Source organism: Ovis canadensis, chromosome 4 (assembly GCF_042477335.2).
Source record: "Ovis canadensis isolate MfBH-ARS-UI-01 breed Bighorn chromosome 4, ARS-UI_OviCan_v2, whole genome shotgun sequence".
Taxonomy (NCBI): Eukaryota; Metazoa; Chordata; class Mammalia; order Artiodactyla; family Bovidae; genus Ovis; species Ovis canadensis.
This window is the reverse complement of record NC_091248.1, coordinates 47,118,757-47,132,710: the sequence shown is the minus strand read 5'-3', so window position 1 is coordinate 47,132,710 and position 13,954 is coordinate 47,118,757. Positions and strand designations below refer to the sequence as shown.

The following is a 13,954-nucleotide window of genomic DNA, read 5'->3' as shown; positions in this document are numbered from 1 at the left end:
GGCAAAAATACTGGAGTGGGTTGCCATGCCCTCCTCCAGGGGATCTTCCTGACCTAGGGATCAAATCCACATCCCTTAGCATCCCCTGAACTGATAGGCAGGTTCTTTACCACTAGCACCACCTAGGAAGCCCCAATATACTTGGCTTGTGGGAGGACTATTTGACTGTAATGCATAATAATCAGCAAAATAAAAGGAATAAAATTAGAAGTGAGGGCAGACTGTTAATTGCAAACTAAATTTCCAGTTCCTGGAAAAGAACAGGCAATACGACAGTGATTAGAAGCAACACAATAGCTACAAGGACATGGCAGGTTATGTCAAGTAACAGAGACAATGCAGTCAAAAATTCAGTTGAACTACAGAATTCCTCACTGGGAAGGACTAACACAAGGGAAACCAACTAAAAGATAAGAATCAGAATTCATCAGTGTCTCAAGAAAAGGTCATGCGATAAATGACAAATTTTGCAATTTCTTTTACACTACTGGGGTTAGCAGTATGTCCTCATTTTCTAATAATATGAGAAATGTTAATATCATTAAAGGTATTTTAATACATAATTTAATTTTGAGCTACAACAAAAATGCAACTTTTAATGAGCAATATATTTCTTTCATGCATTTTCAAGTATGTGCAACAAAATAAACCCCAGGTCTCAGTTGGCCAGCTTTAGAATCCCAGATAATTGGACTTCAGACACTACTAAGGCAGAGTGTACCCTCGAACTATAGCCCTTCTCCTGGGTCCTGAAAAATGGTGATTAAAACAGGCAAGTCTCAATGAGGCAGGCTAAGACCTACAACCGGGACCATTTGCTGCAGTGCTTGCATCTGGACAAATATCCCCTCGAGTAACAAAATGAAAACAAAGTATAAGAAACTAAAAATAATCATGTGCATGTGCAATTGGGGCAAATTATGGACAACATGATATGAAGAGACCAAAACCTAACTGCCACTTTTGAAGAGTGGGAGGCAAAAGCAAGGTACTGTGCAAGCCCCCTGCACACAATCTCACCAAAGAAGTGGGCAAACTACCTAAGCCACCCCTCCAGCCTGAGCCCTGGACCCACCCCTTGTTGTTTAGTCACAACAACAAGTCCTTTAAGTCCTATCTGACTCTCTGCGACCCAATAGACAATAACCCAGCCCACCAGGCTCCTCTGTCCGTGAAATTTCCCAGGCAACAAATACTGGAGTGGATTGACATATCCTTCCCCAGGAGATCTTCCTGACACGCCTACTGTCACCCCATATAAGGAACCAACTTGCCCCACCTCAGGGAGCAATCGAGCAACCAAGGGAACCTGTTGTTTTCCCTCCTCTTTGCTGCAGCATGAGCCCCAGTAATAATGCCTTGTCTAAATTTCTTGACTGGCCTCTCATCAATTTTGATTGATTAAGGAGGCTGAGAACCCTAGTCAGTAATGTAACTGATCAAGGGCAAAAACAAAATCAAGTGAGAGAAACTTGCCACAAAGGTGAAGTAAAACAGCTAGAGAGTCTGATAGCACCTGGGCCCCTAACGCGCACCCTACAGTAGCCAATCTGAAATCTTCACCATTAGGATCCCTCTCAACATGATAGAAAGAACAGCAAACTCAGTGTCAGAAAATCTATATTGTTAACTCGACCCTTGCTGATTATATGGCCTTCAGTCAAGTGACTTAGCATTTCAGAGACTTGGTATAATAAAAGACCTGCATACATTGACCTCTAAATTCTCACACAAGTGTAAACATCCATGAATCTAGAAGGAAACACTGGAGCGTGAGAATTACCCTTCAGCAGAAACCATTTTACAGAAATAATTTTAAAAGCATCATTATTCAGTTTTGAGTAGGATGACCTCATGTGACCCAGACAGGATCTCAGATTCCCAAGATCTTAACTCCATCGCTGATAACCTTCCTCACCTCCATCCTATCTCAGAACTCATGCGACCACGACAGAATCTAGGATTCCCAAGATCTTAACTGCATCATGATAACCTTCCTCCATCCTGTCTCAGTCACATGGGGTTATCCTACTTAAAATTACAATCTTTTCCTGACTGGCAGAGTCTCCTTCCAGGATTTACCACAAAAGAGTCATAGGAAGAAGAACCTCCTGAAGAATAAAAATTTCTCTTCTTAGGAGAAGAAGGAAAGTAGGTGAGAGCATAAAAAATAAATTATAATAGTGGCTTGAAAAGGTAATGAAGGGTTGAGGGAGCTAGGATATAAATAGTCATCTAAATATACAGCCAGAGAGCCTGGACAGTCCTCAGAATTCATTTTTAGTCAGTGCTTGTTGGTTGATAAAAACACATGTAATGGATTTTCTATTAATGGCAGAATTTTAAAACTTCTGAAAATTCCACATTAAAGAAATAAAAACATTTATTAACAACACATTTATAGAAATTAAAATGCAAGGAATTGGAATTAAGATTCATTTGTGAATAGTTTAATAGGCTGTAAGATAAAGCCAACTAAATAAAAGTAGCTAAAATGCTGGTAGTTCCACATCTAATGTCTAATTTTTCAATGCACTGAGTGAAACTCATCCCTTATGGGACTTACATGGCAAATACTCTTTGCATTTAAGATTGAGTCGTCTGAACATATTGGTGAGGATATGGAGAAAAGGGAACTATTGTGCACTACTTGCTGGAATGTAAATTGGTATTATCATTATGGAAAATAGTGTGGAGGCTTCCTCAAAAAATTAAAAACAGAACCACTATGTGGTTCAGCAATTCCATTTCTGGGTATTCACCTGAAGAAACCAAAAATACCAGAAGACATACGCTTGCTCATGTTCATTGAAACATTATTTACAATAGCAAAGACATGGAAACAACAGAAGTGTCCACTGACAGATGAATAAAGAAAATGCGGCATGTATACATAAAATGAATATTGTTTAGCCATAAAAAGAATGTCTCTTACTATTTTCAACAACATAGATGGATGTTATGCTAAGGGCGTTATTGAGGGTGTTATGCTAAGTGAACTGAGTCAGACAGAGAAAGATAGATACAATCTGATCTCACTTATATGTGGAATCTTAAAAACAAAAACAAAACAAACTCATAGATCCAGAGAATAGACTGGTGGTAGCCAGAGGTGGGAAGTGGGAGTGGGACAAATGGCTGAAGAGAGTCAAAGGTACAACTTTTCAGTTATAAAATAAATGTCATGAAGATGTAATGTACAGACAGCATGAAGTTAACAATACTGAATAACATATTTGAAAGTTGCTAAGAGAGTGAAATCTAAAGATGCTTATTACAAGGAAAATAAACTCCATAACTAGACGTAGTGATGGATGTTAACTAGACTTATTGTGGTGATTATTTCACAGTATACACAAATATTGAATCATTATGTTGTACACCTAGAATGAACATTGCTGCTTAGTTGCTCAGTCGTGTCTGACTCTTCGTGACCCCATGGACTGTAGCCCATCAGATTCCTCTGTCCATGGAATTTCTCAAGCAAGAATATTGGAGTGGTTGCCATTTCTTCCTCCAGGGGATCTTCCCAACCCAGGGATCGAACCTAGGTCTACCACATTGCCAGCAGATTCTTTATCGTTTGAGTCACCAGGGGAGCCCAAAACTAATACGATAATGTATATTAAATATATCTCAATAAAAAGAGTTTTTGGTAGAGCTTCACACACTAATTTTGCTTGACATTGGGTAGAAAGGTGTGTTTCAGAAGAGGTTAATGTTATTTTAAATGGCAAACAGTTTCAAAGAATATAGAGAAACTATCCTGACAACGGCATTTGTGGTATCTCTACCACAGACAGTACAGTACTACATGAACTGTACTTTTAAGCACTCTATGAACTGCAACACAACCAAATAATAAAACACACAATCCCATTCTATTTGGGCCAGAAGAACTTCTATGAATAAAGCAATCTGCAATCTCCCTGAAGGCAGAATTTAATGTTTATACTGTCCATCACTATCATTTAGCTCCTCTATGACCTGAAAGTCTTGTTGTTATTTAGTGGCTCGGTCGTGTCCTACTCTTTTTTGACCCCGGGGAATGTAGCCCACTAGGTTCCTCTGTCCATGGGATTTCCCAGGCAACAGTACTGGAGTGGGTTACCATTTCCTTCCCCAGGGGATCGTCCCAACCCAGGGATCAAACCCGTGTCTCCTGCATTGGCAGGCAGGTTTTTACCACTGAGTCACCTGGAAAGCTTGTTGAAAGTAACAGAGAATACATACGTGTAGCTACATACATGAGTGGTGAAGAATAGCAAGGAAGGGCAAAAGTAGACTGAGAAGGGGATTTTATTACTAATATATAACAACTACTGAGTGCTTAATATGTTTCAGGCACTGTACAAGCCTTTTCAATACACAAATCACTTAATCTTGCAATAACTTTATAAGGTAACCATTATTATCTCCTTTTACCAAAGGGACAACTCAAGGACTGAAAAGTTAAGTAAATTACTAATTGTTCAAACTTACACAGCGAAAGGGCTTCCCAGCTGGTGCTAGTGGTAAAGAACCCACCTGCCAATGCAGGAAACTCAAGACATAGGTTCCATCGGGTTGTGAAGATCCCCTGTGGTTGCATGGCAACCCACTCCAGTATTCTTGCCTGAGAAATCCCAGGGACTGAGGAGTCTGGCAGGCAACAGTCCATTTGGTCGCTTAAGAGTAACGCGAGACTGAAGCGACTTAGCATGCATGCAATAGTTGAATCTAAGTTCAAGTTGTTTGTGGAATTTGGTACCATAAAAGAAAATTGCTGGCTAAATTAAAGATTTACATGTAGAAAGGCACAGAGGGGAAAAAAAGCAAATCATCTGAGAGGTGAGTTGGGCCAAAATGAAATGAACACTCATGTATGTGTTGGGGTTGAGGGAGAGAGTGTAAGGAAGTGAGGTGGATGAAGACAGTCAGAGAGACATTACGTGTTACAGCCCTTAAAAGTCAAGTGGAAACTCTCAGATACGATACAGCTGTGGTAAGGAGCCACTGCTTGATTTCTAAGATAGAGTCATAAGATGAAAATGTTTCATGGGGCTTGAAAAGGCAGTGTAGGACAATGTACTATAATAGCGTACCCTTGTAGGCAAGTGGTTAAGAGTATAGTTATGAGGGCTGGGAGCTGGATTGCTTTCAAGTCCTGGGTCAGCTGCATACCAGTTGTGTGACTTTGGGCACGTGATGTCAAACCTCAGTTTCTGTGACTGTAAAATGGGAGTAACAATAAAATTACACATGTCAGAGGATAATTGTGAGGATTAAATGATTTAATCTCTTTCAAATACTTGGGATAATTCCTGGCACACAGCCAGTGCTTAGTCAATGCTAGTTATTATTATTCCCGTAGGTATGTATTATTAATGGCACCCCACTCCAGTACTCTTGCCTGGAAAATCTCATGGACGGAGGAGCCTGGTAGGCTGCAGTCCATGGGGTCGCTAAGAGTCGGACACGACTGAGTGACTTCACTTTCACTTTTCACTTTCATGCATTGGAGAAGGAAATGGCAACCCACTCCAGTATTCTTGCCTGGAGAATCCCGGTGATGGGGGAGCCTGATGGGCTGCCGTCTCTGGGGTCTCACAGAGTCGGACATGACTGAAGTGACTTAGCAGCAGCAGCAGCATGTATTATTTCTTCAGGTATGTAATAAACTGTGGCAGGGACTCTAATCTTGAATGTTGCAAGAGTACATTAAAGCCTGTGAAAGGACTACATGCCAGTGGAAGACAGGAAGGTACATATAATGGGGAAGCACACTTCAAGAAGGAAAAATGTCTGCTTGAATGAAGGTGTATGAGTCAAGACCTGCAAAGGGGTTGCTTTCCAAAGGGTTTCACCGGAAGTTAATGAGGTTCACAGTGGAAGTGCCTAGTCCAGCTGTTCAATATTACCAGGAATGGCTGACAGTAATGTGAGACAGGAGTCAGAGTCTTTAAAACCAATGGTTATGGCTTGGGAGTAGCTAGAATCATCCATTGTTTTAGGTCCACTGTATTTTATATCCATATCTTCATGCCAGTGGAACAAAACAACTAATATATATATATATATATATAAAAGAACTTTATTGAAAATTCTATGGGCTATTCTGATCCTTGAACCATGTACTCCTTGATAGAGATTATCACTTGAAGCTCAAGCCTGTAGAAATAGTGCAGTCAACATAATATATGTTCTACTTTTAAAAAATCCTATTACTCAGCCATAAAAAAGAATGAAATAATGCCATTTGCAGCAACATGGATGGACCTAGAGATGATCCACTAAGTAAGTCAGAGGGAGAAAGACAAATATCATATGACATCAATATTATGTGGAATCTCAAAAACTGATAAAAGGGAACTTATTTACAAAACAGAAATAAGAGTTGTAGACATAGAAAACAAACTTTTAGTTCCAAAGAGGAAAAGGAGCGGGAGATAATTAGGAGTTTGGGAATCACATATACACAGTACTATATACAAAATAAATAATGAGGAATTACTGTATAGCACAGGAAACTATGTTCTTTATCTTGTAATAATCCATAATGAAAAAGAATCTAAAAAAGAAAAAAATATATATACATATAAAACTGAATTACTTTGCTGCATACCTGAAACTAACACAACATTGACCATCAACTATACTTGAATTAAAAAAAAATCCTGCATTGTTTTAGGGAGGATATAGGGCATTTTTCAAGGATACGTAAAATATTGAATATATGACAAGATCAGTTCAGTTCAGTCACTCAGTCGTGTCCGACTCTTTGCCACCCCATGAATCACAGCACGCCAGGCCTCCCTGTCCATCACCATCTCCCGGAGTTCACCCAGACTCAATGTCCATCGAGTCCGTGATGCCATCCAGCCATCTCATCCACTGTCGTCCCCTTCTCCTCCTGCCCCCAATCCCTCCCAGCATCAGAGTCTTTTCCAATGAGTCAACTCTTCGCATGAGGTGGCCAAAGTACTGGAGCTTCAGCTTTAGCACCATTCCTTCCAAAGAAATCCCAGGGCTGATCTTAAGAATGGATTGGTTGGATCTCCTAGCAGTCCAAGGGACTCTCAAGAGTCTTCTCCAACACCACACTTCAAAAGCATCAATTCTTCGGCGCTCAGCCTTCTTCACAGTCCAACTCTCACATCCATACATGACCACAGGAAAAACCATAGCCTTGACTAGACGGACCTTAGTCGGCAAAGTAATGTCTCTGCTTTTGAATATGCTATCTAGGTTGGTCATAACTTTTCTTCCAAGGAGTAAGCGTCTTTTAATTTCATGGCTGCAGTCACCATCTGCAGTGATTTTGGAGCCCAAAAAAATAAAGTCTGACACTATTTCTACTGTTCCCCCATCTATTTCCCATGAAGTGATGGGACCAGATGCCATGATCTTCATTTTCTGAATGTTGAGCTTTAAGCCAACTTTTTCGCTCTCCTCTTAACTAAATGAGGGACAGGGTAAAACAAAAGTGGAAAAAAAGAGCAGAAGCATGAATCAGATGAAAAACACATGGGAGAAAGGGGAAAGCCTTATACATTTGCCCCAGGTGGAACAAAGGGTTGGTGTTAAGCCTTTAAATGGTTGGGCTGATGCTGTACCCACACATTTCCAATTAGAACACAGAGAATATGAGTGGTCTGTTAGGCTAATTAACAGTTTGTAAGGAAAGAAACCTGATTGTATAGCTAAGTGAAAAAAAAATCAAGGCAAAGAAAATCTGGAATAAAAGATAGAAAATTATGGCTTTGAAATATGTTAAAGTACAGAAAATACACTATGCTGTAAAAACTAAAAAGATTTTCTTCTTTTAAACTTTTGCAGTGAGCTGAGAGGTAACTCCTCTAAGTCAGAGAAAGCAGACAAAAGGTTACAAAAACATCCATTTCCCCTGGGTTGACAAGTATGAAAAGCTCTGATGTGAGTTAACGCTGCTTTATGAATTTGAATTGTCTTCACAATTGCACTTACTTTTCATAAATTTGAGGAAAAGAGAGGACCAGAAAAACCTGCAAATGGTAACAGTAGACACAGCACTAAATTACAACTAAAACAACAGGTTAAAATGCACGATACTTTTAGAAGGCAAATAAAAATATGTTTTAAAATGCCTCGAGAAAAACAGGGCATTCATCTGATGGCTAAAACCCAAGAATATTACACTCTTTTACATACATTTCTACCTTGAAATGTCCATTTCGATTTATATGTTTAAGAAAAAATCTTCCCATATATGTCTTGAAGCAGAAAGTGTTAGTCACTCAGTCATGTCCGACTCTGCAACCCACCGGGTGCAGTCAACCAGGCTCCTCTGTCCATGGAATTCTCTAGGCAAGAATACTGGAGTGGGTTGCCATTCTCTTCTCCAGGGGATCTTCCCCATCCAGGGTTCGAACCCCATCTCCCGCATTGCAGGTAGGTTCTTTCCCATCTGAGCCACCAGGGAAGACCATTTATTTGTATGTCCCTTCAAATAAAGGATAAACATATACACCTTAGAAACTGTCTAACATACTGAAAAAAACACTTGCAGAAAAATTTCACCTGGCCTTTTAAATAATGCTGCTTGGAAGGGAATTTTATCTTTTCACCATATCTTTACTTTGTTGTTATAAAGAAAAAAATACATGACTTAAAAAAAAAAAAGTACCAAACGGTGGATACTCTAATGAAAAAATATAGGAGAGCGGAAGGGAATTTTAACTACAGAACAGGCAAGGCTGGAGATTGTTTTATTAGAATATATTGGATGCGATATCAAAGAAAATTTCCCTTATCTACTCGAGTCACAAGAAGCGAATTGTATAGTGACATTTATATCTCCAGTTCAGTCACTCAGTCGTGTCCGACTCTTTGCGACCCCATGAATTGCAGCACGCCAGGCCACCCTGTCCATCACCAACTCCCAGAGTTTACTCAAACTCATGTCCATCGAGTTGGTGATGCCATCCAGCCATCTCATCCTCTGTCGTCCACTTCTCCTCCTGCCCCCAATCCCTCCCAGCATCAGAGTCTTTTCCAATGAGTCGACTCTTCGCATCAAGCGGCCAAAGTATTGGAGTATCTATATACTCATAATTTCGTGGACTTGTACAGACAAGGGCTCTATAAACATAAAAGTTCTCAGTGATTCAGCTGATAAGCGTTCCCCTGCTCGCCCTTTTGCTGAGGGACAACAGAAGCGTGGACATTCCTCCCTTAATTCCAACCTGTTTCGTAACTTGGCGCAATCAAGATTCAATAGAACCGGCCGGGAGCCGTCCCGAGCCTGCGGCTGATTGGCCGAGCGCAGAGCACCGGGCGTGGGCTTTGCGCAAGTTCTCCGCTCCGTACTCCCAGCTCCCAGGGGAAGCCAGGGCGTGTTGGACCAGCGGCTCTTCAAGGCTCGGAGGAGCCGAGACCGCTGTTCGCATCCGCCGCGCCTTTCCGCTGGAGTATGAAATCTACTTCCAAGATTCACGCCTTAGTGAACATTCCGAGGGAAAGCCCGAGGTAGGGCGCGAGAAGCTGGGGACTAGACGGAGAAGTTTGGGGGGAGGATGGGTGGGCTCTCTAATTTCCTGAGTTGGGTTTCGGAGGAGAGGGCAGGGGAGATTCCAATTGGCAAGTCCAAGGAGACCAAAAAGGGTGAGACTTATTCTCAGTCGGGGAGCTCTTGAGGCACCCCAGTCTCTAGTGTTTTGTTTTGTTTTGTTTTGTTTTGCGCTTGTTATGCGTCCTGGAGTCTGCTGCCGCGAGCCTGCAGAGCCAGCGCTGTGCGGGTAGCCGGGCTCTGAGCCCGCGGGCGAATGGATGGCGTGGGAAACCGGGAGGCAGAAGCCGCGGTGGAGGCGGGCAGAGTTTGGGCCGGGCCAGCGCCCTGCCCCTGTACTCGCGTGAATGCCTGACGCTGAGGCATGTCCCTGCGGCGACCCTCGCGGCCACGAGCCGCTGGAGCATCAGGGCGAGCGCTCCGCCCTTCTGCCCGGCGCGCTGCAGTAAAGTTCAGTTTCACCTTAGCCTTCTGAGGATCTTACGTTTGACTGATTGGCTGGGGTTGCTCCTCAGGTCGCGATGGATCTTGACGGCCGCAATGGAAGAGCAGGGGGGAAGAACTTCTTGAAAAGGGACAAAAAAAGGTAGTTTGTTTCACTTTCATACTTTACATGGCTTGAGAAACTTGGGAGATTTGTTTCTGGCCTCCAACTCTTAAATAAATGAGCTGATGATGGTGGTGGTGATGGGTTTTGTTTTGTTTTGTTTTTATCTTAAATGCAGGCAATTGCGGAGGTTCGCTCGCTTGAGTTGAGCCCAACATTTGCACGGCGAGCTTCTTCCTCAGCTTTCTGGTCCCACACAGACCAAGGCTCATTTCCTTTCCTGTGTTTTATAACCTTCTGCTTTACGTGTGATGTTGATCGTGCGTGAGCCTGAACCGTGCGCTGCTTGTCCTCTGCTTTGTGATCCAGTCTGTTCCTTCTGGTAAAACAGTCACATAAACATTGCATGTTTGTGGCACGCAGCAGTTGAGGCAGAAGGCCACGACTACTTTTAAGTATTCTTTTTTTCTTTTTAAGGCAATGAGTATCTGACTCTGGTAGAAGTAATTGTGAGACGAATGTACTACCAAAGAATTATTAGAATGGTGTAAAATTATCCTGACTGTATATAGAATTGGTTCTGTAATCACATAGGAAAAATAATTATCTTTGGTAAACTTTGATCAGAGTGCAGTATCTGTACAGGAAATTTTAAATTTCATTCAGTAAGCTCTTTGTTAGTAATAAATGGTAAAATTAGTAAAAATATTAATATTATTAGAAACCAAGCTTTTCAGTGGAAGAGAAAAGAAATACAAGTGTGGACATTAAGTAGACTTTTTAAAAACAATGTTGAATTTGAATGTGATTTCATGATTTTTTTTAATAGGTTAGTTTCTGTCCATTGAAATGGATAGTGAGTGGCAAAGAGCACACTCAATGTCAATCTTGGTTTCTCAGTATCCTTCCTTACAAAAAAGGAATCTGCACCCCATAGAGAAAGGGTTAATGCCAGATGAGCCTGAGCTTGAAGTATCTTGTGGTACCTGAAAACAAGAGGTGGAGGGCGATTATCAAAAAGGACACAGGAGCTGGCTTGAAGGGGCTTTCACTGGCCCAAATCTGGGACAGTTTGAGCATCAACAAGAATAATGACTGTGCTTGATTGTAAAATACTGAATAAATTAATTTTTAATAAAATTCTGAGAGGAGGAGGAAAACTAAGGGGGACAGAGGGAGAACCTTCTTCACAGAAAAATGTTGAAACCTGCATTGTTGTAATTGGTTCAGGCAAGGGTTGTTAATGGATCCTAAACCATTCAGAGAAAGTTTGAATCTAGGAATTAGCCACAATTCTTCACTGGAAAAAGGAAAATGTGATTTTTCCAGTGGAAAGATACCACAGTTCTCCACCTTATCCAAGTGATCATACCTGGTCTGGCTCCTGGTGGAATAGACTGCGTTAGTGACATGACACCACCTAGGAAGTATGTTTGCAAAATCATTTAGTGAATCTAACTTATCAAGCTTTCAGACTAATGCTGTGCAATAGAAATATAATGTGAACCACATTTGTAATTATTAATTTTCTAATAGCAACTTTAAAAAAGTAAAAAGAAACAGGTGAAATTAATGTTGGAAATACATTTTAAGGATCCAAGTATATTCAACCTATTATCATTTCTACATGTAATGAGGATTATTAATGAGATAGTTTACATTCTTTTTTTACAGTGCATCCTCAAATCTGTATTTCATACTTCCTGCACAATTTGGACAAAGTTTGAAACAGACATATCCAAGATGTGGGATATTCTATAAGACACCCGTTTTTGCTCCTATAAAAAGTCAACGTTTGGTGAGAGGTAGGTGGGAAGAAGAATTTCTAGATTTGAAAGAGAGTAAAGAGACAAGTGGAGAAGGAAGTGGTAGCCTGCCCACTCCAGTATTCTTGCCTAGGAAGTCCCTTGGACAGAGGAGCCTAGCAGGCTACAGTCCATGGGGTGGCAAAAGAGTCAGACACGGCTTAGTGATTAAACAACAACAAAGAAACAAAACCACCACATATAATACATGAGCCTTAATTACATCAGAGTTCTAAAAAGGAAAAACCTATAGAAACCATTCTTGGAAATTTTGAATGTGGATTGATATCAAAATTGCTGTTAATTTTATTGTATTTGATGATGGTAGGAAAACATGTGAAGTGCCATGATCTTTGCAGCTTATTTTCAAATAGTTTGATGATTAACAGTTATAAACTTCTTTATGCATTAAAGAAAATATGGTCAAAATGTTCACAGCTGTTGAATCTAGGTGAATTTTTAATGGGTAGTCATTATTAGTATTCTTTTTTTGTTTGTTTGAAGGTTTTCATAATAAATTCTCATAAAATAGGTTATATAGAGTGGAAGGTAGATACATCCCTTTTTGTTTTTAAGTTTTTAAACTTGGTACCTTAAATATGTATTTTTTGATGAAAACACTTAGGGACATTGAAATAAGGCTTTGTGGAAGGAAAGAAATTTGTTTGACAGATTGGTGGTTTCCAGAGGTGGAGGAAACGGGGACAAAACGAATGAAGGGAGTCAAAAGGTCCAAAGTGCCAGTTATAGAATAAGTCATGGAGGTGTAATGTACAGCAGTGTGACTCCAGTTAACAGTGTATTGCATATTTGAAAGTTGCTAAGAGTAAATCGTGAAAGTTCTCATCAAAAGAAAGAAAATTCTGTGACTGTGTAAGATGACAAATGTTAACTAGACTCATGATGATTTCCCAATATATACAAATATCAAATCATTCTCTTGTACACCTGAAAGTAATACAGTGTTTATCAGTTATACCTCCGTTTTTAAAAATTTAATTGAAGGATAATTGCTTTACAGTATTGTGTTGGTTTCTGCCAAACATCAGCATGATTCACCCATAGGTATACATATGTCCCCTCCCTCTTGAACCTTTTTGAAAAAGGTGTTCAGTAAATGTTTGTGGGGTATTTACTTATTTATTCTTCTTTGAGAGCCCATATTTTGAAAACAGTATTTCTTTTGAGCTTGCACATACCTTCATTTTATTGTTGATTGGTCTATAAACTTTTTTTTCAAACTAGAAATTTTTTTTCAATTAAGAAACTCTTATTAAACTGTGCTCACCATTATTGATGTGAATCTGTTTTTTATAAAGCTATGTATTTTTCCAGTTTTATTGAGTTATAATTGACCTATGATACTGAAAGGTTGTTGCTGAACCACGAAAAGATGCTGGGATTCTTGGCCTCTGAAGGAGAATTCAATCCAGGGCCAGACACTCAGAGCTTTTGTGTAATAAAGTTGTATTAAAATATGAAAGAGAGAAAGCTTCTGACATAGACATCAGAAGAGGGCAGAAAGAGCACCCCCTTGCTAGTGTTAGCAATGGAGTTATATACCTTTTAATTAGTCATCACAATGAATCAAAAGAATGTCTCAGGTTTGTGAAAATTTTACCAGACCCACTCCCACAATTTACATTTTAGGATAACAAGATCAGAATTTAACAGTAGATCCTACCAGACCCACTCCCATAATACATTCTAAGATGTCAGGATTAGTCAGGTTTTCCGGAAGGAGAAACAGTCCTCCAGCCACATACATTGTTGTTGTATAATCCCTGCTGCTGCTGCTAAGTCGCTTCAGTCTGTCCGACTCTGTGCGACCCCATAGACAGCAGCCCATTGGGCTCTGCCGTCCCTGGGATTCTCCAGGCATGAACACTGGAGTGGGTTGCCATTTCCTTCTCCAATGCATGAAAGTGAAAAGTGAAAGTGAAGTCTCTCAGTCGAGTCCGACTCTTAGCGACCCCATGGACTGCAGCCCACCAGGCTCCTCCGCCCATGGGATTTTCCAGGCAAGAGTACTGGAGTGGGATGCCATTGCCTTCTCCGGTATAATCCCTGCTGCTG

The 13,954-nt window shown here is 40.5% G+C and overlaps 1 protein-coding gene across 1 annotated transcript in view; it reads left to right on the top strand.

Moving 5' to 3' along the window:
• Nucleotides 1-13,954, top strand: part of LOC138439799 (ATP-dependent translocase ABCB1-like) — a 102,186-nt gene that overhangs the window by 20,034 nt on the left and 68,198 nt on the right. The window contains exons 2-4 of the mRNA XM_070292395.1: nucleotides 7,819-7,829; nucleotides 9,230-9,486; nucleotides 9,719-9,937. Coding sequence (XP_070148496.1) covers nucleotides 7,819-7,829; nucleotides 9,230-9,486; nucleotides 9,719-9,937 — 487 coding nt within the window. The remainder of the gene's footprint in view (nucleotides 1-7,818; nucleotides 7,830-9,229; nucleotides 9,487-9,718; nucleotides 9,938-13,954) is intronic.